At 40.7% G+C, this 27,582-nt stretch overlaps 2 protein-coding genes across 4 annotated transcripts in view; one reads left to right on the plus strand and one right to left on the minus strand.

Moving 5' to 3' along the window:
* Positions 1-80: 80 nt before the first annotated feature.
* Positions 81-7,198, minus strand: LOC117397913 (8-oxo-dGDP phosphatase NUDT18). Of its 2 annotated transcripts, XM_059013765.1 has the most exons (5): positions 7,135-7,198; positions 6,888-6,976; positions 2,907-3,058; positions 1,656-1,869; positions 81-1,315 (listed from the first exon to the last, which is right to left on the minus strand). In XM_059013765.1, the coding sequence occupies exons 2-5, from the start codon at positions 6,943-6,945 to the stop codon at positions 702-704; spliced, it is 1,038 nt and encodes a 345-aa protein (XP_058869748.1). In that variant the 5' UTR covers positions 6,946-6,976; positions 7,135-7,198; the 3' UTR covers positions 81-701. The 2 variants fall into 2 exon arrangements, with proteins under 2 accessions (XP_058869748.1, XP_033852758.3); XM_033996867.3 differs by lacking the exons at positions 6,888-6,976; positions 7,135-7,198 and adding an exon at positions 3,535-3,658.
* LOC117397858 (disintegrin and metalloproteinase domain-containing protein 9-like) overlaps positions 5,544-27,582 on the plus strand; it is a 29,165-nt gene continuing 7,126 nt past the window's right edge. For both annotated transcript variants that reach the window (XM_059013762.1, XM_059013763.1), the window contains exons 1-15: positions 5,544-5,983; positions 11,298-11,401; positions 15,395-15,453; positions 16,637-16,715; positions 20,756-20,832; positions 21,910-22,108; positions 22,364-22,429; positions 23,183-23,254; positions 24,202-24,371; positions 24,529-24,610; positions 24,703-24,836; positions 24,992-25,163; positions 25,586-25,678; positions 26,468-26,663; positions 27,134-27,239. In XM_059013762.1, the coding sequence (XP_058869745.1) occupies positions 5,902-5,983; positions 11,298-11,401; positions 15,395-15,453; positions 16,637-16,715; positions 20,756-20,832; positions 21,910-22,108; positions 22,364-22,429; positions 23,183-23,254; positions 24,202-24,371; positions 24,529-24,610; positions 24,703-24,836; positions 24,992-25,163; positions 25,586-25,678; positions 26,468-26,663; positions 27,134-27,239 (1,691 nt within the window). In that variant the 5' untranslated portion in view covers positions 5,544-5,901. The remainder of the gene's footprint in view (positions 5,984-11,297; positions 11,402-15,394; positions 15,454-16,636; positions 16,716-20,755; positions 20,833-21,909; positions 22,109-22,363; positions 22,430-23,182; positions 23,255-24,201; positions 24,372-24,528; positions 24,611-24,702; positions 24,837-24,991; positions 25,164-25,585; positions 25,679-26,467; positions 26,664-27,133; positions 27,240-27,582) is intronic.

A 27,582-nucleotide genomic window follows, 5' to 3' on the forward strand; every position in this document is an offset into this window, starting at 1 on the left:
GGCTGCATTTAGCACACTTGCTTTCACCAACACAAGTTGTTCAAAACCACATATCCCCAATTAGATGGGACTGACATCTATAAAGGTTTGGTGAAGCTTTTAATATGCTTGTGTAATCCAGAATCTTATAAAGGTGTTTACAATGTTTAATCCCACCACCTCGTATGTGACTGGTAAAATCTTAACACATAACAAAAAAAAGACAGGCAAAAAGCACACAGACTGGAGGAACCCTGTTTCAAAGTGTTGCTTCCGTTCAGTTTCTGGATGTGATTTCCACTGTGAGTAGTAGTCTCCATTCTGCAAACTAGTGGGTTTCACTTTAGTGAGAATTGCATGCAAAAAGACTAAATGAGCACACATGGATCAAACATGAAGGTGAGTAAAATATCTTTACAGTCCCTTCTTTAGCACAGGTTATCATGTAAGATTTTAACATGCATCTAAGCATGGTGACAGTGGACAATGGAAACATAGTATTACTCCTAAACCCTAACCGCACCTGAGATTATTAACAATACATTATTATAAGGCAAAGCCTAGCAAACAACCCTGTTCCCCAGCTCTTCGTTAAGTAGAAATCGCTTCATTTTTTACATACAGTACAGTGCAAAGTTTAATGGAAGTTAGGTGCTCAGTTCTTGCATGCTGTATCTGTGTTTTCTCTTCCGTTGATCTCTTGAGTCAGTAGTATTTCGGTTTTAAAATAAGGCATGGATAGGAACAACAGAAAGCGAAGCCAGTCTTTGCAGGATCTTGTCTTTCAGACTGTCATTGTCTACCTTCCACCAGCGGAACTTGTCATTGTTCAACACTGGAGGAAGCCCATCCCTTGCATCGCTGGTAGAATTGTGTTCGATAGACAGCAGTGTATTAAAACAGATCCCGTCCGTGTTTCCTGGGTTTTTTCCGTGATGCTGCAGTCCTAAAATACCCAGGGTTTTAATCTTTACTTGCGAGAGCTGCATGCATTCCTTCACTAGCCTGTAAACAGCTTCTTTGACCGTATGTGATCTCTCGGAGGGAGGGGTACCAGATACTGTGACTGGAAGGTGCTCACGTTCCCCAGCGGCAAGCATCAACCACAAGTCGTTGTTGGACTCAGCATATGCTACCATGACTCTTTGGCAGATGACTGAGCATGGTAGTTCCACAGGCAGGGTGTGGGGAAACCAAGGGCTCTCTTTATACTTAACGCCAGCCTCAATCAGAGGAAGGATGTCCTTGGCTCTCAGAGGAAGGGGAGAAACTCTGTCCCACCACTGAGCCTGAAGGGATTCTGAGTCAGCTTCTGCTGTAGTCTTTATACTGCCACCTAGTGGCGGGAAATAATGAAGAAACATTTTACAGATACAGTACAAAATTTCCACTTGAATATAGAGCCAGTAGAAATTCTACTGGTGGCAGCCTCTTTGGGGTTCCTTCTTAACAGTACAAATTCTTCTGCCATTAACAACAACTGCTGCCAGTAGTTAACTGTAGGGCTCAAATAGAGAAATAGTTTATTATTGGCCTTAATGGAAATGGGTAGTTATATTAAGAATCTGTTTTTCTGCAGCAGCAAAAGCAGCTGCCTTAGTACCAGTAAAAAAAAAAAGGTTTTGTTCACACGGATGCTGATTTTTTTAATTTAATATACAAAACAGCCTACTGACCTGTCACCTCTGCAAGAAATGTAAATCTGATCCAACTAGGACCGCTTTCCTCGACGAGCAGAAGGGTGACAGGGTCGCACTCCAGTCCAGTCTCTTCCTTCACCTCTCTCCTCATCCCCTCTACAATGGTCTCGTTCTCTTCCATTCTTCCGGCCGGTAGATACCACATCTTATAGCAGTCTCTCTTTGCCTCCTGCATCATCAGGACCTCATTCTGTAATTGAGAAAAATAAATGACAATTACACAGTCCTGTTTTGTGCCTCGGAGGATTGGAAAATCCCAGAAAACTATAAAAAAAAAATATGCAGGTAAGAAGTGTTGTTGTTATGGCAGATGTTACTGCTAGTAGAATTTTGCTGCTACCTGTAGCTAGACAAAACTAATTCTCAATATAACAGCCCAATTTTCCTTTCTCTAAACTTAAGTCCAATAAATTATGAATACAGTATTTCACTTTCTTCACCTCTGATGTTAAACAAGTGGGTTTGTTGGGGGTTTCTTACCAGCAGTAGAATTTGTACTGGTAACAATAAGAACCTCCAAAAAGGCCTCCAGATTTTCTACTGACTGTTATTCACTTTTATTATTTTGATTTTCTATGGAGTTTGATAACGTGGCTGCAGTTATTCTGTGTGTTTGTAATTTCCTGTATTATACTGAAAGTATTACCTTTTTTTAAAACTAGTTCAGTGATTGGGATACTGTACAGTATTTTGAAACGCTTGCAGATTGTGGTGCATTACCAGTATACTGGTGTCGTGTTATTTTGTGGTACATGTCAAAAAGTGGTACACCTTGTACTGCGCAAATTATTTTAAGTCAGAAAAGGAAACGCCCATCTAAAAGGGGTAGGATGTGCTGAGTTTGGTAAACATGTGGGTGAACTAGTTTGTCTTGTTCCTAGTGATATTATTATTATTTATTTCTTAGCCGACACCCTTATCCAGGGCGACTTACAATTGTTACAAGATATCATGTTATTTTTATATACAATTCCCCATTTATACAGTTGGGTTTTTACTGGAACAATCTAGGTATAGTACCTTGCTCAAGGGTACAGTAGCAGTGTCCCCCACCTGGGATTGAACCCACGACCCTCCAGTCAAGAGTCCAGAGCCCTAACCACTACTCCACACTGCTGCCCCGCAGTAGTCAATCACAACACTTCCGAATCAATGTGCCCTCCCATTTTCTGACGTCACAGGGATCATGTTTTGGCCCTACACCGGCACAGTGTGATATTAGCTCACCTTATCATTAAAGATGACTGCGCTGACAATATAGCAGACATTTTTCCTTATAGCGACTGATCGAACCGTTTCAGGAGATGAATCAAAGCCGGATACCTGGATCGCCTCGCCATTTAAAATCTTGTCCACCTGATCTTCAGCAGAGCCCATTACTATGAGTGTAGAATACAATAACGTATTATATTATTAGTACATCATGTAGGCCTATTGCAACTGAAGACGTTTATCAATGCACGATTGATTAACCACAGGCACGACGCTTATAATATATCGGTGTCGCCCGATGTCTTAAAACACAACATCAAACTGTTAATCGTTTAAAGTATTGTAGCTATCTCTACAGTATTAAACTCGTCGCTTGAAACAAACCGTAGGCTTGCGTACACTGTCGTGCATGCGTCTTTTGCATTTGTGCTTCCTCGATATTGATCCATTCACAGTGTGTACTGTACGGCAGTGCTGCACTGTGATGGATTATAGTTACAGTAACAGCTGACACAGCTCCTTGGCTGAGATTCTAGTAATACAAATCACTGTGACGTGGTGCTGTCACACACAGAGAAGCCATCGTCCGAATTACAAAAAATAATCACATGCCTGGAAAAAATGACATAAGATTACCACATACCTTTTACTAGTCTGTATGCTTATTTCTTCACGGTAATTACAGTACCAGCGGAAGTTCTACTACGCGTTCCCAATGGTTGGCTCGCTGAGGTGTTGTATTCCTAGGGAACGTCGTACAAGTCCCAAACTAACGATCCAAAGAAAACTATTTCTGTCACAATACGGGCGTCATACAAAATGTAAGCAGCAAGTTATGAAACGTGTTCAATGTTTCAATGCCTCGATTTCACAATGTAAAAAGAATAAGAAAAAAAAAGCCGCGAGGTTGATTTCTCAATATATATATATATATATATATTTTTACTTTTAAATAATGTATTGCTATATCCTTAATCTCACGTGATTTAATTTACCTCAAGAAAGGTACCGCATTTACTATAATTTGTTAATGTAATGTGCATTCTGCTCGACGCCTTGTTTTCTAGTACTGTACACGTGGCTTGGTTGTTTACCAACTACATACAAAGTGGTCAATAAGGGAAACCTGCAAAATGTGGCACTTTGTAGACACTTTGTGTAAATGGAGGTCAGTCACGTAACTGATGAATTTCTTAGGCTTATTATTATTATTATTATTATTATTATTATTATTATTATTATTATTATTATTATTGGCCGATGTCCTGTTTCGGGGTGGAAAATGTATTGCATATGATAAATATTTGCATACTATTTTCTTAATGCTGGAAAAATATGATACATTAAACAGCATAACGTACCATATTTGAACGGGCACTTACCTGTTTTCTTAGCGGAAGTTGTTTATGCATGCATGAGCAAGCGCAGTGTGTTGCGTACCACTTTTTACTGCGTACCTGAAAATAACACTAAAAACCAGAAATTGGTACATCGTCAGAATGTGGTACGCTGTGACTGACTACTGCACACATCACTAAGAACAAGGCAAACTGTAGTTCACTCACAAGACCGTATGTTTACAAGTTTAGATAACCCAATTTGTTGCTCATCAGTTAAAGTCACGTACATTTGCTAAATTGTAAAAAAATATATATATCAAAAATAACTTTAAGGGCCAAACTCAGTACACAGTACCCCCTTCAGATGGGCGTTTCCTTGTTTTCTGAGCTAAAATCATTTGCACATGCCCGGGTAAGCGCAGTACACGGTGTACCACATTTTTACGAACACCACAAAATCACACCACACTGGTAAAGACCATCCCTAGGCGGCTTACCGTGTACCCTATTTTAAGTTACTGTGTACATAAAGCATGGAGATTGAGCCCAACAAATAGGCCTAAGCTCCAGCATACAATAACATCCTCCAATAAAATAATTTTACCTTCAATTATTTTCTTTCTTTTTATTTATTTTTTTAAATATTTGTGTTGTTTTGCTTTTAAAAGAATGCAAACCAATGTTTTAAAATTATATTTCTTATTAAAAGTATGACTTGCCCTCCTTTTTTGTGCTAATCTCTTTCAAGTATTAAAATCAGTATCTAGCATGTGTTTTCGTCTGTTGTATTGTAGCCCCTAACTAATACAAATACAGAAAAAATTGACCCGCGTCTAGTTTTTGTTTTTAATCGGCATTATTTGGATCTATGTTCAGTTTTTATTAAACTCTGAACAATTATTTTAAAATACATTTTAAAAAATACATTAAAAATAACAATAAACCTTTGATAATCATTAAAGTAAACTGTTTCTCAAACAAAATAGGGCTATTAATTAAATACAAGAATTAACGATTTGAAAATGTTTCCCAGTAGAGAGGATTTGGAAGAAAGCAGAATTTCTGTTTACGTTTATTTACAAAACATTTTATCCCTTAATCAGTCAGGTGGGTGTTGCTATTGCAAAACAAGCACGTATTTATTTATTTATTTTGGTAAAATAAATAAAAAGCTGACGGTGACAGCACGCATCGTTTTCTTTCACTACTAGTTGACACCTAAAGTTAGAAGTTCGTATTACACACATCCTAACTTCTGTCAACAGGAGAGTCGAGGGTAAGGGTTAAAAAGGGTGACACGCTTTCTTTCCTTTTTTTTTTTTTTACTCGCGCATGCCCAGTTTGGGAAATTATACAGACTCCTGATTTCAACTGGAAGGCACTAGCCAGCCTGGAGCTGCTCCGAGAAAACACAGCGAAGTCCGCTTTGTAAAACAAAATTATAGAATCACACAATCTTTGCTTTTCAAACAATACACAGGAAGATCTAGAAACTTTCAAAAACCCAACACGATGCAGAAAACGGTTCGATAAGACTGGGATAAGCGTTCTAATATGTGGAGTAGACAACGCCAACGCCTGGATCTGGGAAAGATAATTACTGGGAAGGAATCGGCGTTGTTAGCAAGACTACCACGGAGCAGCTGCGTTTATTTTCAATTTTCACGAACATGGGTACAACATTAACGCAACGTCGTGGTGTGAATTTATTTTCCTTTTGTATTTTGCTCTCAAGCGGGATCGCAAGTGAAAGTAAGTAAGGTAACTGTTTGAACTGACGGGTTTTGATTGACTAACAAATATTTTCCATTGACTTTGTTTTATAACAATCAGTTTTATTCGCATTTTTAGCCTGCACATTATCAAACCAACATTTTTTTTATACTAATAAATAGCTACTTTTAATTTGAATAAATATGCATAATATAGCTTTGTTTGAATTAGTATAAAACATGTTGGCTGGTTGTATTTACTGTTAATAATTGATTCATTTGAGTCACGGTTACAGTATTTGAACCATTGGAACTGACTACTTCTGTTCACAGTCCATTGCGTTGAACCATATCCCAAGCGTAAAAACATATAATTCAGTTTATTATGTATCATTGCTCGTTACAAGAGCGTAATAACTGATGCATTCTATTTGAAAAGGTGTTACATGTGGACCACGGTTTGTTTGTTTAAGGGGAAAAAAAGCGGAAGTGTAGCAGTCATCACATTTCTTTTATAAACCGCTTTCTCCGAGTCACGGTTTCCTTTATGCTCTAAATAAATCCGGTCTTATTTGGAAAATGCCTATTTTTATTACTGCCAAGAAGCAGACTTAACTTATCCTGTTTACAATAGTGTAGAGCTTAGCTAGAATTTACCTCACAAATTCACGTGATGAGGGTACACATGTCTTATTGGGCGATGTCAATGTTATTCTAGTAGGGGGATAAATAACTAATATTTAGGCAAAATAGTATTGTAGTAATATATATATATATATATATATATATATATATATATATATATATATATAAACATTCCTTGTGGAAAGAAAGGTGCAGATGTTATATTACTGTTTAGATCGGCACCTGTGTTACAACGGCTGAACCACGCAAGGTTTCAGCTAAGTCCCAAACCTCGTCTCAATGAACAAGCTGTTACTCACATTTCTCTGCAAGCAGGTTCATTTTAGATCTCGTGTTCAGAACGGGAAAAGACGTCATAGGCGCTGGTGGTCAAAATTCTTTTGGAAAGCTGAGATACAAAAACAAATTAACATCGTGGAGTAATGTGAAATAATAATAATTGATGCTTAATACATTTTATTAACGACCGAACTGACTGTTCGTTTTACACATTTAATCTGTAAACAATATGATTTATATAGTTTAGCAACTTCAAATGAGTCCTACGCTTGATCATTTTTCTTCAGAGCCGTGCTTGTCAATTCTCTTGGCGACTACTGCTAAAGCAAGCATACATGCTGAGGCTGTGTTCATATATAATACACACTTAATTAAAAACGGATTTGGGTTAAAGTTAATTTAACTAATGTGGGCCTGGAACAATGAATCGCCACAGAAATAGACACTTCTTAAAATAAGCATTATTCTGATGTCAGATTGTAGTGCCTGAAAAGCAGTGCATTCATTATCGCAGCTGTTGGAGCACAATAAAAAGTTAATATATTTGTTTAGGAAGCGTGAAGACTAGCAGGTGCAGTGGAAATGGCGGCTCAGAAGGAGAGGTCACGTGCTGGTTTATTAACCCCCAACTCTCTTCCATAGAGCAGAGCTTGACAACCGTGTTGTCTTGATGTGCCCCGTACAAGACCAGAGACTTGAAAAGCAAATCAGATTGACCGCTCATTCACTGGGTTACATGTTTACATACCTACCCTTGAAACCTGGTTGCGACATTTTTTTTTTTTTCTTTTTTTAATAATGCATAATGTGATAACGTGATAACAGCATTATCAAGCTCTCGAAACTGAGAATCTGGGCACTTTGAGGAACCTGTTAGTTCACCTGTATGTCATCCTTACATCTGTACCTCCACTAGGTATAGTTGATGCGTTATGCAGGGATGGAAATAAGACTCCTATTGCATAGCACTATGACCTGTTCCAGGTTTTACTGCAAGCTTGATTAGCCACAGTGTATAGGGAATAAGCTCAGGTGTGTCTTTTTAAACTCCTAGTAAAACCAGGAATGGATGAAACTGCTGTGCAATGGGAGTTTGATTACCATCCCTATTATGGGACTTTGTTATAATGCTAATGGCTGCAATGCGATCCTCGACTCCTAGACATTTCAGATTGCACTCTGCTCTAATACGTTTAATTCTCTGTTATACAAACATTTTCATATGGAGATGCAGTACACTCAGTAAACTTTACAGATTTTTTTTTAGTAAAAATTAGCCTTTGCACAATGACATAACATTAACACAGCTTGAACTGAATGCCCCTATTCAGGAACAATGCTGGAAAAAGCAGTGTTGTATTGTTTTGCTTATTGTTTTAAAATCAGACTGTAGTCAGTCTTTTTCCAGAAGCTTATCTCCTAACCCCCCTTTCGCTGTAAACTAGTGTTAATCCTGTCAGCAACAAATTCATAATTTATTATGCCTTTTAGAAGTACGTTGGGGCTTTTTACATTTGTTCTACACAGCACAGCTTTCTACATTTGTTTTACAGTGCATCTTTCTGAACCCTAAGTGCTCAGATTTATAGGCAGTCATTTCTTTTCTTGCCACTGTTAATTAATCATTAAACCTTTCCATGAAGGAATATGTGAACTCCAGGTCTGCTGAGCTGGGCAACTTTAGTTGTGTAAAGAAATAAATATTGCACACGCAGCATATATGGCTGCTTTATTAGCACCAGTCTACCCAATTGTATTTGGCAAGGTGGCAAGGGAGCATTTTGAACCCTGGGTCCCTTGATTACTCTGGAAGGTCAAACAAATGCTGTAGTTTATCTAAATAGGACCCTGATGATGATGGTGATGATGATGGTGATGATGGTTACTTTCAAGTGGACAGTGCACCCATCCACCGAGCCAAGTGGTTTGAGGAGTGCGACGCAGACTGCATGTGTCTTTCATGGTCCGGATACTGATCCAGTTGAGCATGTTTGGGATGAACTTGAACAACGCTTTTGTCATCGTAATCAACCAGAAAATGAATGTTACCGCTCCATTCTGCTTTGTAGTAATAGTTTGAACGGCATGACAATTTAAGATAACTTCTAAAGTAGAAATCGAAGTATGGCTCGGGGGGGGGGGGGGGGGGGAGGGATTAAAAAACGATTTACTTGAATCTATTTATTTAGCGGGACATTCCTAGCTACTGGTAATTATTAGATCTGAAGTCGATGTTGAACACTGTACTGTGCAACACCTTTGATAAGAACCTTGATCTATTTATAGCTCTAATCTTTTCTCAAGACTCCAGCGTATGGCCTTTCATTGGACTGAAGTTGTAAAACAGACCAAACTGTTAACAAGTAGAATGCGCAGCAGGAAGTAAATGAACACCAAAGACCAGAAACAAACATACCCTACATCCTGTGGTCACTCTGTTTGCTTGTAAAGGACTAGCAGTAATACATCATTGGGGGTTCCTGTGAGAGGAAGTGTCATTGTGGGCTGTCTTTACTGCCTAGTGATAAATTTCTCAAAGCGAAAAACTCCCCTTTTTGTAACAATGGAACCGTAACCACTGCCACTAAAAAAATAAATAAATAAATAAATAAATAAACCTCCATTCTTAAATAGCAATCACTTTATTTACATGCCCTTAGTGTTTGTCAAACTGCTGTGTCAGCTGCAGAGCATGTGGAATATGTATTCTGCTCAATATGTTTCCATGGTAGCATGCTGAATAGAACACCAGTCGATAGCATGCATGGGTGAAAATCCCATTCACACAAATTAAGTTCAGTGTGCATATCAGTGGCCCTGTCTTCTGGATGAATTCCACATGTACAGCTATGGCCAAAATTTTACCATCCCCCTGCAGAATTAACTAATTTTGCTTCATAAAGTCAAATGAAACCTGTTGAATAATGTTACATTAACTTATTGAATTACTTACCGCTTTGTAGTTTTCCATATACTTCACGAGAAACTGACAAATAAAAAATATGACATTTCAGAATCTACCGTGAAATATTGTACAACTGTTATGGTTTCTGGTAGACTTTTACGATATAATTTTGTAGTTTGTTTGATTACATGATGTTAAAAAAAATATCTAAGTTATGTTCCTTTAGATTTTATTTTTATGTCTCGATTCTAAAATTCTAGGTGATGCACAACTTGTGGCCGTAGCTGAGGCCTACATACTTTTAGTATTATGCATACTGTTGGCATATATACTGAGCATCAAAAGAAACGCATCACTTATATTTGAGCATCAAAAGAAACTTATCTCTTATATTTGGATAAAATTCACTAGATGTTATCGAAAAATGACAAGCTCTGTTTTAGAGCAGGTGCAGTGACTTTTTATTGTGCTAATTAACAATTGACAACACGAAGAGGCTGCAACATGATCTGTTGATCTTGGGCAGGTGTTGTGACTCATGGTCTCCCAGTTCGTGGGCTGTCACTGACAGTGTGTGTCTGGTTATACTATCTCGCCAGGTTTGAAATTGCTGGCTGTGAGCACTCAAGACGGCGAGCGACGGCACGCTGGCCTAGTCCAGCCTCCAACATGCCGATCACACGAAGGCGCTGCTCTCTGGACAGACGTGGCATATTGTTTTTTTTCTGTGATTTTCTTTATTGCTTTTAATAGATTCAAGTGTAACCTGCATTGTTTCACAGTTAAGGAATAACTGAGTTAACCCCTTTGGTGCCAGATGCATTTTTCAAATCCATGTTGATTACATTATTGAGCTTTTCAACAAGCTCTGTGACACAGATGTAGCTCTGACCTAATGTGTTGGAAACAAAGTAATCAACCAGTCATTTTTTTGTAGTAATCCTATTGTGTGCTACAGTGTCACATAAGGAAGGCATTATTGTTAATATTGACTTTTTGGAGAAGTGTGGCATGTCTTTCAGCAAAGAGGAAGTAATTCATTTTGCTGTGTGGTGCAGCTAGTCAATGGGGTGTGGCTGCCAGATTTAACTGAGAACATCCTTATCGGCAGAATATATGACAGTGTCTTCTATGCCTGACTTATGGAGCACCCGGTATATGTATGCAATATTATACAAGTATATTAGAATTCAACATTGAGTTGAAACATTTGTAACAGAAGTGTTTTTTTTGTCATACTAGATAGATTACCATTGTGTTTTTTATAGTTTTGGATGAATCTGTACATGGACAAAATCTAAAACACCTGCCATAACACTGTCAATAACGTGACCTGCTTGTCCATTCCCCAGTGATTACTGCCTCTCATTCAATTGGGGAAAGTTTGGGTTGGAGATCTACAGCAGAACAGTCATCACTTTTGAGACTTCCCTGTGAAACCTCTATAATTTGTGCACTCTTGGATACAGAAGCGTACATTTTGTCAACCTGTACACTGACTGTTGGTTTTTCTTTTAATTAACAGGTTCGGCTTTTTCCCAAACCTCGCATCTCTCTTCGTATGAAGTAACAGTTCCAAAGTTAATAGGAAAAGCAAAGCGGGACCTTGACAATGCTGTCTCCAAAAAGGTACAGTATTACAGTACAACTCCTACAGCACTGTACACCTGCATACAGGTACAAGAGAACTCCACTCACAACAGCAGAGAGCTGTAGTAGTATAGGAAAGAGAACTCCACTCAAAATATCAGAGTGCTGGGGCTCCCGAGTGGCGCATCCGGTAAAGGCACTCCACTCGGAGTGCAGGATGCACCCTATAGTTTGCAGATCACCTGTTCGAATCCAAGCTATGCCACTGCCTACCATGGACGGGAGATCCCAGGGGGTGGCGCACAATTGGCCATGCGCTGCCCGGGCGGGGTAGGGGTTAGGTTGGCTGGCCGGGTGCCTGCAGGCCGTTCTGTAGGCAATTCAGAACTGCATGGTTTTCCGACGCTGTAAGTTCTGGATATTGCTGCACGGCGGACTTGCAGAGTGGGGGAAAAACGCGGACGGCTGACGGCACTCATTTTGGAGGACACGGGTGCTCGTCTTCGTCGCTCCCGAGTTAATTTGGGGGTTGCAGCGGTGAGCCAGGTTGAATAATAATAATTGGACATTCCAAATTGGGAGAAAATTGGAAAATGAATAAAAATAATTGTTAAAAATATCAGTGTGCTGTAGTAGTGTAGGAAATAGAACCCCATTCAAAACAGCAGCCCAGTACTGATCAAATCAAGTCCTCCTTGGACTACATTACCTAACATTTAGCCTACAGTGTCACTGTCACTGTCTTGGACTAGCTAATTCTCCCTTAATTCAGGCAATCAGAGAATAGTGCTAGGGTCAGTGAAACCCTCTGTGAAACTGATGCTATCAGCTTACTCTAGGTTTTGCTACAAGCTGCAGGACATATATCCTTTGGACTGTTCTCTTATCAATGACATGTCCTCCTTCTGACGAGCGCATGTGAATTATCCTGGAGATGTCCCATTGTGCAGTAAATCTAGTGTCCAGCATGGTCTGGCAGACTGACAACATGCAGTGCTTATCACAGCCAAGGCTATAAAACATGAAATGAAGTTTCAGGACAACAAATATGAGCTTTAAACTGTCAGGGCCTGTGCTAGACTGGAGTATCCAACTGTTTTAGTTTTAGTGTTAAATAAAGTTACTTGTGTCTGTTTACTACAGTACGTTCCATGACATGTAAAGTTTTGCATTGCATAAGACGTCAATGTAGGACTACTGGCAAAAGAGCTTTAAAAATCTAACTTCTGTGGATTAGGGTATACTACCCCCCTAAAAATGGTGGGCTTGCCATTAGTCTAAACATGCCCTTTACATTTCCACCATAGGCTTGCCTTGGCGCTATACCTGAAAGAGCACATCTTGTATCTTGTTAGCAGACCAGTTGGTTTACATTCTCCACAGGTGGTTGCCAGGCTTACCCCTGTTATTACTGGACTTGCAACAGTACTGTGCTGATGCTTTCAACCTTTTTAAAATGGAAACATTTGTTAATCCACATAGGGCACAGTTGCTTTGACGTTTGCAGTTGCATGTGTATTTAAAATAGTCTCACAATGTTGTTTGTACGCAATGGCTTTTTCTGAAGCAAGCGCAAAGGAACAGTTTCAGAAAGGAGTACTATTAGATGTAAAACCAGCAGGACACTACTGGGAACAGCCAACAGCATTCTTATTGCTTCCCAGTTTTATACGCTTGATTTACTCTCTCAGAGAACGTGCCCTTGCCTGTGCACTTGATTCAGAATTGGGCCCATGGACAGCTGACCGCATACCAGAGGACAGAGAGTAGGAAATAAAATCTCTTTCGCTGCCAGAAATCATGTAGGCTTTTAGGTTGAGGTTCCAAAACCTCACAATGTATCCTTAAAGGCTGCAAGTCTCTCAGATTCAGTGTTTAATCCTTCTGTGTTAATAGTGCTTTAAACTATCCTAGCCATTTCCTGTTTTATTCTGTAGCAACAGGAAGTGCCAACGCATGTTTTACACCTTTGGCGGGGGTCCATAAATGCATTTGTTTGTGTACCAGATCACTCTTAAAGCATCTAATATATTTGCACAATTGTACAAAGCAGGAAACAGTGGTTACTTTGTGGTTACTGATGGGAGTTACTGGCTGTGTAATGTTAAAAAGCTACATCGCCACTTTGGTTTAGCCTTTTGTCTACAAGACAGTGTGCTGCACATTGAGACCCGTCCTATTAAACCTGCGGCACTGCCTGCTCTCCTCGCTACGTCAAGCGCTTGTTTTCACCACAGAATAGGGGGCATTTAAAAGGAGTTTGCAGTTTCTATAGGCTGCTTTAAAAAAGCCACCTGTCAAGCACAGCTGCTGCAGCAGCATGGTGGCTCTAGAAAACCAAGATGTGGTAATGGAAATAACTTGCACGATAGAAAAATAAAATGGGAACATGTGATTACAGTGCACTTTACCTTTCAGTTTAGCTAGAGTGTGTGGCTTTAATTGCTTTTTTTTTCCAAACTACAGTATTTAATGGTGTTTTGCATTCATTCCGAGTGGTTCTTGGGTCACAATCTGCTTTTACTGTGCATTCATTTGAGCTTGTCTGCATTCATTTGATTTTGGACCGAACAGCCTTCCTTACTCCTTAATCACGTGACAGTGTGACCTTTCAACTCAACCAGCCCCACTCAACAGAGCGTAGGTGGGGCTGGCAGAGCTGACAAGTCACATTGTCACACGATTGAATGGAATTAGGAAGGCTGTTCAATCCTGGTATTTAGGATTCTCCAGACAAGCCGAAATATTGCAAACGTCTTAGAACAGTCTGGGGGGCCAAAGAGTAAACGTGGCACTTAAATATGGTTTTGCTAAAGGCTGCTTTATGTGTAAAGAGAAATCTGTGTGCTAGGGTGTGCTTGGGCCTTTTACTATAAAGATAGTTTAGCTGATCTAGCCTGTGTTACACGTGTCTCTGGTAGACAACTAGGACTGAAGAGCAGCAGCTGAACTCTGTCACCTTAACACAGACTGATCACACCAGTGCGTGCACATACAGAGGAGCCTTATACTTGAGTAGTAATCACACAGGACCTAAAAGGTTAGCTATATTTGCAGGCAATTGATTTTTGGATTAGAGCTAAAAGCAAAACAAAAAAAAAAGTGTGAATTTCGGCTAAAGTGACAAGCCGAACTGATATCTCCCTCTGGGGATGCGTGTATATCTATAGGATTACTGTTCAATTGGGATGAAACCTGCTTATTCTTTTTGACCAACTATTAGAATCTGATGAGACAGTTTATAAAGCATCTTTCTGTCTGTGTGTCAAACTTGCATTTTAAAGTTATGGAGGAGACGTTAGAAAAGTCATTCAAAGACTCCGATCGCAGCCCCCATGGATCCTGATCTAGAGATGTGAAGGTGTTCACATTCCTGGGCTTTGTTCTGCCAGCACACCGTGACGGTGGCAGATGGTACCTTGGCATCGGCTTCCCACTCTGCGGGGATTAATGCCTTTTCCTGTTGGTGTGTGGCTGAACTCGCTCCAGGTATTGGGACTAGAGGAAAGTGAGAAAACCTGTTAATTTGGCAACGCTGTCATTTCATTAGGGTTTTTTTTTTTACCTCCCTGCTTGTCGTTGTATTAATTTTCTCCCTCCGAGGGTACAGCCCCCTTCTCCGTGTCGTTCCGCACTTAGTGGAGTCTCCCTGTTTTGTCCAATTTTAGTTTGATCCCCGTACTCTGCCATCCTGCTTTATTCAAACCATGGAGCAGGTGACTTTCAACATGAAATTCTTTTGGAGGAGTGCTCGTATTGGGTTGTACTTCTCAGTAGTGTTTCAAAGTTAAACTAAACAATACAAAGCAGGGGGTGAACATGTTGGTAAAGGTGGAGATTTTAAAAGCTTGTTCGTTAAACCTTTCACTCCACAAGCCCGTCAAATACTACAGATCAGCGGCAATGCAGCCTCCCCACGTCTCACTGTTACAGTTCAAGACACTCAAGAAGGTGTTGGAACACGTCAGCCGGTTTTGATTTGAACTTCAGGAGGCCAAACTCGGCAGTGATGCTTTTGACTTTGCTTTGCAGGTGTCGTACGTCATACAAGCAGAAGGAAGGGACCACGTTGTCCACCTGGAAAAGAATGAGTAAGTACCAGTGATTTCTTTTTATTACTCCCTGCAAAATGCTACCAATGTTCGACACTGCGGTAGAAACATGAGAGCTTGAATTTGATATCCAGTTCTGAATCTAATCAAGCATTGCTTTATCAAGTTTGAGAGGTTTCTTCATATCATTTTGTGCCCATTTCAATATATTTTTCAATAAGACACTGAAACTATTCAGCTAGTTATCTTAGTGTTATCTTTCCTGATCAGCCTGCACTGGGAAACCACCTGGATTTCATCAACAAGCTATTTTTAAGGGTGATCCCGGGATAACTGATCATGGATAATGCCGCTCAGGGTGATTCCTCGCCTCTGTAAATTAAACCTTTTTTTTTTTTTTAAAGCATTTTGATGGGTTCCCTTGTGATGTTATTATTTTTTATGGTTTGACTCTTGCACAAAAGGTTATTATGATTATTATTAAAATAATTCTGTGGCTTCTTAGGTTGAACAAACCACCTCCTTGGTACTGAAAGAGTTAAGATCTGCCCTTTAGATCATTAGTGTCTCAGTGTTGCCAGCTTATGCATATAGATGCTGATTTTTTGAGAAGCCAGTATATACAGGGTTGTCAGGAAGTTAATGCGTAGCGGTGAGGAAATGGAGCTGCTCTTTCAGTCAGCATTTCTGTCTTGGCTGCCCCAGATTGATTTTAGCATTAACCTTTTTTATATTTATGTAGTGAATAACATGGAGCCACTTTGCCTAACTCATGGGGGGTGAGGGGAAAGTGGACTGGTGTAAATTTAAATTCATATATAAATTCATGCCTATGACTCCTGTAGCTTTATTGTAGTGCAGACAGTTGTAATTGCAATCACTTGCATGCTGAGTTTTATGTAAATATTAAGGAGTTTTTACATGAGTTCAGGATCTGCTCTTCAGTTCTGGTTCCCCACCGCAAATGCATTTACAATCATAGTTACGCTGGCTAAAGTATCATTATAGACTTGAGAGCCAGCACTCTAGTGTACAGCAATACAAAAGGAGATTTGATCTAAAGGCGCCCTGCGCTAGATTGTGCTTGGGCTTATTAATGTAAAGAGACACTCCTAATGATCACAAAACGAACATTTGAAGCTACTTTAAGATGCTGGACTTGTCCCACGCTTGTTTCTTAATTACATTTGCTTTTACTAAAGGCTTTGCTCTTGTTTTGCAGACAGTTTCTCCCAAAGGACTTCACCGTGTTTACCTACTCCAAGGAGGGGGCCTTGATCTCCAAGCAGCCTGAGATGCAGGTAGGGTTTCAGGGTCTGTCCTGCTCATATCCGCTCAATACAGTCTCTCACTTTCCACATGCTGATTCCGCTGCCTCTGCAGTGCTCTCTATTCTAAGAATGGGACGCACAGAAATAGGAAGGAAATGAAAAATTTGCATGCCTGTCTGCTGAGTGGGCTGTTACTGAAGTTTCAGAGTTCTTGTAGCTTTTTCCATTCGCCTGTATGGGTTAATTTTAGATAAACTGCTGCATCCTGGTGGCTGAGCTGTAGGTAACCAGCGGTTCTTAAACTGAGCGGTGGAGAATGTATCCTGGGGGGGAGGTTTAAAAAAATAAATACGTGCCCATCTTAACCTATATATAAGCTAAAGCACATCTTACGCCTGACGTCTCCTGGCATGTCAAAGTTTTTAGATGGCACTGTGCATCTCACTGGTTCACTGGTGCCTTTTAAGCTTGCATATATATATATATATATATATATATATATATATATATATATATATATATATATATATATATATAGGGCAGCAGTGTGGAGTAGTGGTTAGGGCTCTGGACTCTTGACCGGAGGGTCGTGGGTTCAATCCCTGGTAGGGGACACTGCTGTTGTACCCTTGAGCAAGGTACTATACCTAGATTGCTCCAGTAAAAACCCAACTGTATAAATGGTTAATTGTATGTAAAAATAATGTGATATCTTGTAACAATTGTAAGTCGCCCTGAATAAGGGCGTCTGCTAAGAAATAAATAATAATAATAATACTGTACGTTGCTCACTGAGCTGCACAATAGGTCAATGCAGCAAAATGTATGTTTAAACATGCAACGTTTATGAATGGAAGCCTGCTGAAGCGGTGTGTGCAGTGGTTGCAACAATGTAGTAGGCTTTCTGGTCAACTCGATATTTTTTTTCTCCATTTTATTCAGTGGCTCTAACAACTCCCTGGTAGGGTTGGACAGCTCTGCGTTCTTGCATTGCTGATGTGCTAATCTGAAGTGTACATGTCAGGGCAAACTGTATACACATGATCAGTTTTAAAAACTCTCTTGGTTTTTGCTCATTTTATATCGGACCCATGCCTTTTTTTATTAAAGAATTGTTTGCTAATTAATTCTTCCATTGTGTGATTTTTTTTTGATAAAGCGTATTAAGTTTTAAATTAATATATTAAAGTATGTATCCATTTGTGGTATGTTGTTTCGAGTCTGGTAGGACATGAAGTCTCCTTGTGATCTCAAACTTTTAATTGGGCAAGTTTCTGCTACTACTTTCAGCAGTTAGAGGTTATGAATGATACTGTCTCCTCCCTCTCTCTCTCTCTCTCTCTCTCTCTCTCTCTCTCTCTCTCTCTCTCTCTCTCCCCTTAAAAGACCTTTGACTGAAAACACTGCCATTGATATCAAAGACATTTTGGCTTGGGCACATGCCTGACCCGCTGTGTAATTTCACAATGCTGTGTGTCGGCTAGACTTTACAACATGCTGCCAAGCTCCTCTTACATACACAGTAAATAGACTTTACAAGAACTAGCCAAATAAAAAAAAAAAAAAAAAAAAAAAAAAAAAAAAGTGGGAAGAATTTCCGGAATTCACTAAAAGGAAAACAAACAGAAAGCAGAAAGTCTTGCCGAGTCTGGTGTTCCTTCCCCCTTCAAAAAACATTTTGGGCATTGTGTTACAGGCTTGTAGAAAAACTCCTACAGTGTACAGCACAGCGCCTCCTTTGTCACGTGAGTAGGATCTTAATGGCAGTGTTCTGGGAAAAATATTTTTGTCCAGTGTACTAGAACTGGGAGGTGAGGTTAGTTAGCAGACAGTATTCAGAGTACTGTGAGCCAGTGCTTAATATTGAGGCATCATTTGAGTAAATTGGAGAAGTTACACTACGTGCATGCCTCAGATTTTGTAATTGGGATTACACATGACCTGTGATTAACCATTCTATATATAACCTTTCGGTTTTTAACACATGAAAGAGTGACATTTTTGATCCGACGTCGATATTTATTTTTAAAATTCGGGATCTCGTTTTCTTCCCATTTTGGAAAGCCCTATTATTTTATTTCAACCCGGCTCACCGCTGCCACCCCCGCACTGACTAGGGAGAGACGAAGACGGACAGACGCGTCCTCCAAAACGTGTGCCGTCAGCCGTCCGCTGCTTTTCACTCTGCAGGCCCGCCATGCAGCCACCTCAGAGCTACAGCGTCGGAGGACCACACAGCTCTGGGCAACTTGCAGGCAGGCCTGCAGGCGCCCAGCCAATCTGCAGGGATCGCTGGTGCACGGTGAGCCGAGGGCACCCTGGCCGACCTAAGCTCTCCCCACCCGGGCGCTGCTCGGCCAATTGTGCGCCGCCCCTTGGGAACTCCCATTCACAGTTGGCAGTGGAAAATATTATATTTTTAAAGGAAGAGTGCCAGTCGACCCCCTCCTTTTTTTTTCTCGTTCGACATTCTGAGCATTTGTAATGGTGGCTACCGCAAGTGGATTGCTTATCTCTGAACAATGACTTGTTTGTAAACTCTGTTACAGTCTATGATTTTTTAGGTCTGTCTATTTTGGAAGCTCAGACTATTTTGGCTGTCTATCAAATTAATCTCTTGCCAAGTACAGTGCACTGAGTGTTGACATTTTCAAGGCGGACTTGTCTTTTCAGGAGTTGTTGTAACTATTTCAATCAGCTGTGTGCCCCTGCTGAATAAATTGCAGAAGTGTACAGCAGTGTGATTAAGTAGCAATGCTAAAAGAAATGTTTCAGATTCAATGTGCCATTGATTGCTGGCACTGAGAAAAAAAAGTTGAAATGTTTAAACGCTTGTCATTGAATTTTATACCTTTCTTGTATTACTATATCAGTGTTTTATAGTTCTGGGTCATTGATAGATGAAATGGTAGTCGCATCAGTCCAGAGATGATGGACAACGAGAAGGAGAGGGGATACCTTTTATTGGACTAACTAAACAATAATTAATCACAAGGTTTCAAGACCTTGCAGTGAAAGTAGAAAAGAGCAATTCATCATATTTCACAGGTATACAAACCCTGTATAAAGGTATGTCTCACACTGATGCTGTGCAGATTGTATTTCATCATCTCTCCAGTCAGAAACCACAGAGAAATGGCCACAACCCAAGGCCCTTTGCCCTGTTAGTCACCATACCTCCTGATCGTCTTCTTAGGACCTTGTCATTGCTTAAAGACTTCAGTTCAACATGCTGTCTGGGATATACAGAAACCCTGACTTGTCGAATTACCGGGCCAACCTTAAAACAAACTATATACCGGTATACATGTGTAATGAAGTGTAATAAACTGAAAACTCACTGTTTTATTAATTGGCTATGTTTCGGCTTCTGCCTTCTTTAGATAGCATGGTAGAGATCGCTAGGCTGTCTACCTGGCTGATTATTAAAATGGCCCAAACATAGCCAATTAATAAAACGGTGAGTTTTCAGTTTCAGTTACTTTTCTTCTGGATCCTGATTCTCTTTGGATATCGAGCGGTTTGCTGTTTGAATTCTCTGCTCCTTCTGTATTCTGTGCGTGTATCAGCTTGTGTATTTTTATACTATTTCTTCTAACCAAAATATAAACAATATTGCCGCTTTTAATGTGATGTCTATATCTGATCTCAGAGATGACAATAGACTCCCATTGCATAGCAGTGGGATCCACTCCTGGTTTCATTGTGAGTTTTAAGACGTTACCTTTTCACTCTGGCTAATCAAGCTTGTAGTAAACCCTCAAATGGGTGACACTGCTATGCAGGAGGAGTCTAGTATTTCCATTCCTGCGACCTTATCAGGGTCTACTGTATAATGAAAATATATTTGAGTGGGGTAAAATATTTGTGCATGTATTTTTGTTTTTGTTCTTCCCCATGTTGCAGCTAATAGCTCTATCCCTTATAAATTGTGTGTGATTTTCCTTTTTGAATGGCTATAGCCGTTTTGCAGGTTTCGTACTGCAGTAGGAACGAAATGCAATCGCTCCATGGGAAACGGTCTATGAAACAAAATAGTTCCCAGCTTCTGTCTTTTTTGTTTCTTTCAGCACCATTGTCATTATCAGGGTTATGTGGAGGATATTCCCAACTCCATGGTGGCACTGAGCACCTGCTCTGGACTCAGGTAAGAGCACCGCTGTATCAGTGCTGCACTGAGGTCAAAGGGGAAAGGAAGCGGGTCAGAGATTTAAAGGAAGGTGTTACGATTATTAAATGTCTTGGCTGTGTGCAGATCTCGAATGGCATTAGGTAACTGCACATGTGGAGTTCCTTGTTGCGCTTGCACTAGAAGACATGGGCGGGGGGGGGGGTTGTGTTCTTTTTTTAATTGAATTAAAGCCCTTAACGCTACAGAAATGTGCAAACACATCAGCTGATAATACCCACTGCTTTCAAGAGCGCTTCTGGTTAATCCACGTGTGTCAAACTTTTAAGATTTACTTAAGACGGTTCACAAGCTAAAAATCTGAAAAATTAGCAAGAGGTTCCCCATTTTAGAAATAAATACATATTAATTTTTACTGTGTTCTGTAATTTTCTACATGTTTTCATGAATACAATAATAAATATATAGTTATTTGTTTTAATTACATGGCACCATTGATTCCAAGGCTATGTCAGAATCACCTACCTGAAACTTTGCGTGGGCATTTGGTACAATTTTTATAAGGTACTAATATAAGCAGACAAACGTTTGAGCCTCAATCGGTGTAGTGAATTAAATCGCGTATTGAATTGTCGCTGGCAGTGGTCCCAAATATCACAACATTACCTGGAAACACATGATAGCCCGTCTCGCTTCCTGCTCATAACTGTGCTGGGTGTGAAGTATTTCCTTATCCAAACAGCAGGAGGAAGACCATACAGCCTGTGCTTTTCCATGATAAACTCCCAGAGCATCTTCCCAGCGCATTCATTAACAGTGTTTCAAATTCTCGATAATGCTCAACACTGGCTCTTCCACTTGACCTCTCCACTCGCCATGCATTAAGGTGGCCTGGACAAAAGATAATAAGTTTTTAAAGCTGGTTTCAAGGGCTCTCTAGACTTTAGGGCTTGATCGACCCCACCCCCACTTGGTGTGACCTTGTTTGGCTGTAATCAGTACAGTAAACTGGGCTAACTGTATGTCTAGGTGTTGCTTTGCTTTCTGTATTTGTGTGATTCAGTAATTCCCTTTTCTGTATGTTTCCTTGCGCAGGGGGATTCTGCAAACCGCCAATGCCAGCTATGGAATAGAGCCCCTGGACTCTTCCTCTACCTTTCAACACCTTATCTATCGCCTTGAAAACCTCCAGTCCCAGCCTTCAGCGTGTGGAGTGCCGCACACACACCCAGAGACACAAGACACGCAGCACACGGCACACTTTGATCTGCCAAGCGTGACCCAGCTACTGAGAGTAAGAAGCTTATATGAATATGAAGGTTACACTGATCAAATATGTAGCGCTTGGGTAGAGGATAGGCTTGCCCTTCACTACCAGTAGAATAACCCTGACTAAGATCTGATGAGTTGATTTATAGTGAGTGTTACAATTGTCATCATTAATTACTGTTGTACAAACTAAAGCACTTGTGTTGCTATTGAATCATTGATGTGACATTAAAGTTATGCATTCTGTGTTGCATAAGATTTTTTTTTTTTCTTACTTAAGAGAAAAAGAGATGTGTTACCCCAGACACGGTACGTGGAGCTATTTCTGGTTGTGGATAATGAGCGGGTAAGTGTGTCCGAATCTTCTCTTTTTATTTCTTTTTTTCCCCAGACGTTTGGTATGAGAAGGTGATCCAGGTTTTATAATGTTGAGGGAATGAAACAGGCACAAAATTTTATAACAAACCATTTCCCCCAAAAACAATCCCCCTGCTGAATAGTGTGTTTGTCCCATCAAGGCTTATCCCTTCCTAGCAAACTATTTGTGCTATAAGGCAACAGTGTGGAGTAGTGGTTAGGGCTCTGGACTCTTGACCGGAGGGTCGTGGGTTCAATCCCTGGTAGGGGACACTGCTGCTGTACCCTTGAGCAAGGTACTTTACCTAGATTGCTCCAGTAAAAACCCAACTGTATAAATGGGTAATTGTATGTAAAAAAATAATGTGATATGTTGTAACAATTGTAAGTCGCCCTGGATAAGGGCGTCTGCTAAGAAATAAATAATAATCATAATAATAATAATAAGGCGGTCTAATTTTACATATCAGTACTAGATGTGTGGGAGTTTTAGCTTTACACTCATGTAGTTTTGACAGAGATCACATTAAGTGAAATGTTATCTGTGGGTATCAGATGGGTATAGCCGTTCCTCAGCCTCACAAACGTGCAGGATGGAGTGGATTTGATCAGTGAAAAAACCAGTCTTCTAAAACCCAGTGAGATGCTGGGTCAGCTAATGATTGTATTGCAATCAGGCGTTGAGACGCTGTTCTGCTTGCTCACTGCAGTGTTTCTTTTTTTTTCTCTCCTTTTTCTTCAGTTTGATTTTTCGAACAGGAACCAGACTGCAGTGCGCGAGGAAATGGTTCAGCTTGCCAACTACATTGACAGTGTGAGTCCAACACTGCAGAGCTGCCAGGGTCCAGTATGCTCCGAATATGACGGAGCCAAGACTGTAAAAAAATATTGCTGACACTTACATAAACAGAGTACATTCACAGAGCACCGGCATGGAAAGAAGACTCAGACTGCATAGCAGTTAGATCCATTCCTGGTTTTACTCAGATTTTTAATAAGGCACACCTACAGCTATGGCCAAAAGTTTTGTATCGCCCTATAGAATGAACTAATTTTGCTTCATAAAGTCGAATGAAACCTGCTGAATTAATGTTACGGTAACATATTGAATTACATGCTGCTTTGTAGTTTCCATGTAATTGATGAAGAAATGACAAAAATTGAAAAATGTGACATTTCAGAATCAAACATGAAATACTGTACTAGTATTATGGCTTCCGGTAGACTTTTTTGCAATATCATTTTATAGTTTCTTTGATTACAGTAAAATATCTAAATGATGTTCATATTTAATTGTCTCAATCGTAACATTCTAGGTGATGCAAAACCTTTGGCCATAGCTGTATATACCGTGGCTAATAAGCTTATATTAAAACCTGGAATGGGTGAAAGTGCTATGAAATTGGAGTCTTATTTCCCTCCCTGAAGTGCTGTGTTTATTTCACTTGTGAGGATAGTCGCAAACAACCCAGGATTGGCGGCTCATCGGTTATTCAACCATCCTTGTGGAATAGATACAGTACCCATAGCATCCTTTATGTATTTCTTAAAACAAACACTCTTTCAAAAGTGTCATGTCAAGGAACTTCTCCTAAACTGCTGGCTTTGCTGTTTTAAAGCCAGTCTGTCTGCATTTGGAGTTTTCTTTCCTTTTTTTTTCTTACACAATTTCTAAATGGTAGTGCTCAAGGCTTGGCCAGACTGCAAGTGGGGGTTTAGTAGACTCTCAAATCATCTGTGTGTCTCCTGTCCTGTTTTTAGATGTACATTGCCTTAAACATACGCATTGTCCTAGTGGGGCTGGAGATCTGGAATCTTCAGAATAAGATCAACATCGATGGGAGTGCGGGGGAGGTGCTGGGGCGGTTTGTTCAGTGGAGGGAGAAGGAGCTTGCAGGACGCAGGAGACACGACAGCGCCCAGTTAATCCTGTGAGTTACAATCCTGTGCAGCTCAGATCCATAAGAACGGCGAGGGTCAAATGTTTGTATCGCAGAATCCCGCGGAAGGATTGCCAGAGTTGTGGTTCAGTCTGAGTGTGGAGTACTAAGCTGTTTGGGGTTTATTCTCTTTCCCCGCCACTTCTAGAAAGAAGAGTTTTGGAGGCACAGCGGGAATGGCGTTTGTCGGGACTGTGTGTTCAAGGAGTCACGGCGGGGGGATTAATGCGGTAGGGCGTCCCTCGGATTTCTTGCATAGTGTTGTTTTTGGTGAATTTAAAGGAGTTTGCTAACTTGTTCCGTGCGCTGCCTTCCCACGCAGTTTCCACACAACAATGTCCCGATGTTCGCGTCTATCGTTGCCCACGAGCTGGGGCACAACCTGGGAATGAACCATGATGATGGGAGAGACTGTCACTGTGGCGTGTCTGCCTGTGTCATGAACTCCGGAGCCACGTGAGTACAGAGCCTGCCTGCCAGTAACACGAGGCTGCTTCACCGGCTTAGGTGACCAGCTTTGCCCTCACAGGACTGTAAACATGAGAATGATCAAGGGGGGGAATGTGGAGCGTTTCACTCTGAGCTTCTGAACGCTCTCTTGTGTGTCCCAGTGGCTCGAGGAACTTCAGTACCTGCAGCTCTGATGACTTTGAGAAGCTGATTGTGAACAACGGGGGGAGCTGCCTGCTGAACCTGCCCCACCCCGACGAGGCCTACAGCCCCCCCTTCTGCGGGAACAAGCTGGTGGACGTGGGGGAGGAGTGTGACTGCGGGTCACCCAAGGTAGGCATCGCAACCAGCACAACCTGTCCCAACCATTCATTTTACTCAGAGATAACAGGCCCAGTTGTCTTTCTGTGTCTCTTGTGTTTTTCAACCTAAACCCAGCTTGTTTCTTGCTAGCTTTATAATAAGGTAGCTGATTTGTCGTCTTGTTGGCCCGATTATCTGTGGTGTGGATATTGTGGAATTTTTAAATAATTTGCTTCAGTCCCCAGGGTGAACCTTGTAAAAAAAAAAAAAAAAACACAGAGCTTATTCTGGTGAGCCTTTTACTGAGACATTCTACAATTACAGTAGTTTTACAAGGTGGAAATCGATCCATAGGGAGCTGGGCTGAGGACATACAGCAGTCATCTTATGAACCATGTACCGTAGCCCTCCACCAAAAGATTAGCCTTAATGATTACTGCCTTCTCCTATAGGAATGTGAAAAGGATTCTTGTTGTGAAGCTAAGACATGCAAGCTGAAGCGAGGGGCCCAGTGTGCTTACGGCGTCTGCTGTAAAAATTGTCAGGTAAGAGAAATAAACACTCTAAACTGGTGAATGGTATGCAAACAGAAAGCCGAAAGCCGGGCTGGCCCTTGTCTGTACTTGCAGGGAATACCAGTGAGGCTGTGTGGTATGAAGCAGTGATGGAGGCTTGATGAGCTCAGAGCTCAACTTATGGCCCAGTATGGTTTTGGTAGAAAACCACAGCGCCTGGCTTATTTATTGACATTCAAAGAGTCATTATTTCCAAGCCATTACTGATAGGTGTATGCATTGTATGGATAATTCAGAGGTCCATGTTTAAAAATGCTTAGTGGCAGAGGCACATTTTAACATTTTGTCCTTTTCATATCAACCTGCCAGTGCAGCATTTTATACAAAGCCTTCCAAACCGTCATTCTGTTCTTCCAAAGAGCAATCCAAAACTAGCATGATGTTTGTCCGACACAGCAAATCACGCCAATGTAATCTTGACAACGACTTTGATCAGGGATCTATTTAATAAGGTGGGTGTTTTAAAAACACTTACTGTAATCTTAAATTGTTCATGTTTTGGAGCAGCCGTGCAAACGGCAATACCAATTCGATGGGAAGAGTGTAAAACGTTGATGACGAAGTAGAACAACCGAAAACATAAGACATGGGAAGACATTTTTTTAATATGGTGCCTAGAGTTTCATGTACGCGATAGATAAACGAAAGGTGAAGATACAGTTCTGCATTTCCATAGATGCGTTTATTTGACTGCTTGAAACCTATGTTGGAAGGTACAGGTAGTCAGTTTCTCACGTGTCGTTCCCCCGCTTGTCCCAGTTCATGCCCGGGGGGACTGTGTGTCGAGGAAGCAGCAACGAGTGTGATCTCCCGGAGTACTGCAACGGGACGTCCCAGCTTTGCCAGCCTGACGTCTTTGTGCAGGACGGGCATCCCTGCAAAAACAGTAAAGCCTACTGTTACAATGGGGTGTGCCAGCACTACGACGGGCAGTGCCAGGCTATCTTTGGACCAAGTAAGCAAATGGAAATACTTCATTCATGGTTTTTACCATCCCCTTTTTAAGATGGCAGGCAATTGGTACCGAGAGCAGCTTCTGAACTCCTACAACACAACATTTAAAAAAAAAAAAAAAAAAATGCAAAGTTCTATTAACTCAAAATGATTAGCATAAAAGGGAATAGTAAAAAAAGAAAGTAATTTGAAGAACATTGAGCTCCAGGGTTCATCAAGTGTACAAGGAGATAAGTCTCCAAGTAAACTCAAACAGTGCATTGCTGTTAATGGGAGCCTTTGTGATGTTTGTGTATCGGAATTGCACCGTAGTACAACAGGATTATCCCAAATGCTGAGAGACATTGCACTCATTAACACGAGCCAGAGTTTAGAGCACAATCTGTTGCTGTTGGCTTATAAGATGTGTGTGTGTGTGTGTGTGTGTGTGTGTGTGTGTGTATGTGTGTGTTTTATTATTTAACTCCACAGAAGCCAAGGCTGCTCCTCAAGTTTGCTTCAAAGATGTCAATCTGAAGGGAGACAGATTTGGAAACTGTGGTTTCCAGGGTAATGGCTATAAGAGGTGTGAAAGCAGGTGAGTCTGACTAAGTCCACAATCCAAACAGTGATACACTGGGGAGCAATACAGGCTGTGATATTTGTATCTGCATCACCACCTAGTGGCCAAATGTCAAAACTGCATCTTTTTATTAAATTGTCCAATCTGAATTCTGTGAACCTGTGCATGAACTAGTGTGATACCTCAGAGACAAGCCCTGACGTCAGCATTGGTAACAGCTGTTGCTTTATTCATCAGTGCAGTTATTAAACATGCAAATTATTTTACTGATCGGCTGTTTTGTTTGGGCATTTTTCCTATACTACTAAAGCAGTTTTGACTTCCCTAGGACTGCACACGGGTCTGCATTGAGAGAGTT

This window comes from Acipenser ruthenus, chromosome 46 (assembly GCF_902713425.1).
Source record: "Acipenser ruthenus chromosome 46, fAciRut3.2 maternal haplotype, whole genome shotgun sequence".
NCBI lineage: Eukaryota > Metazoa > Chordata > Actinopteri > Acipenseriformes > Acipenseridae > Acipenser > Acipenser ruthenus.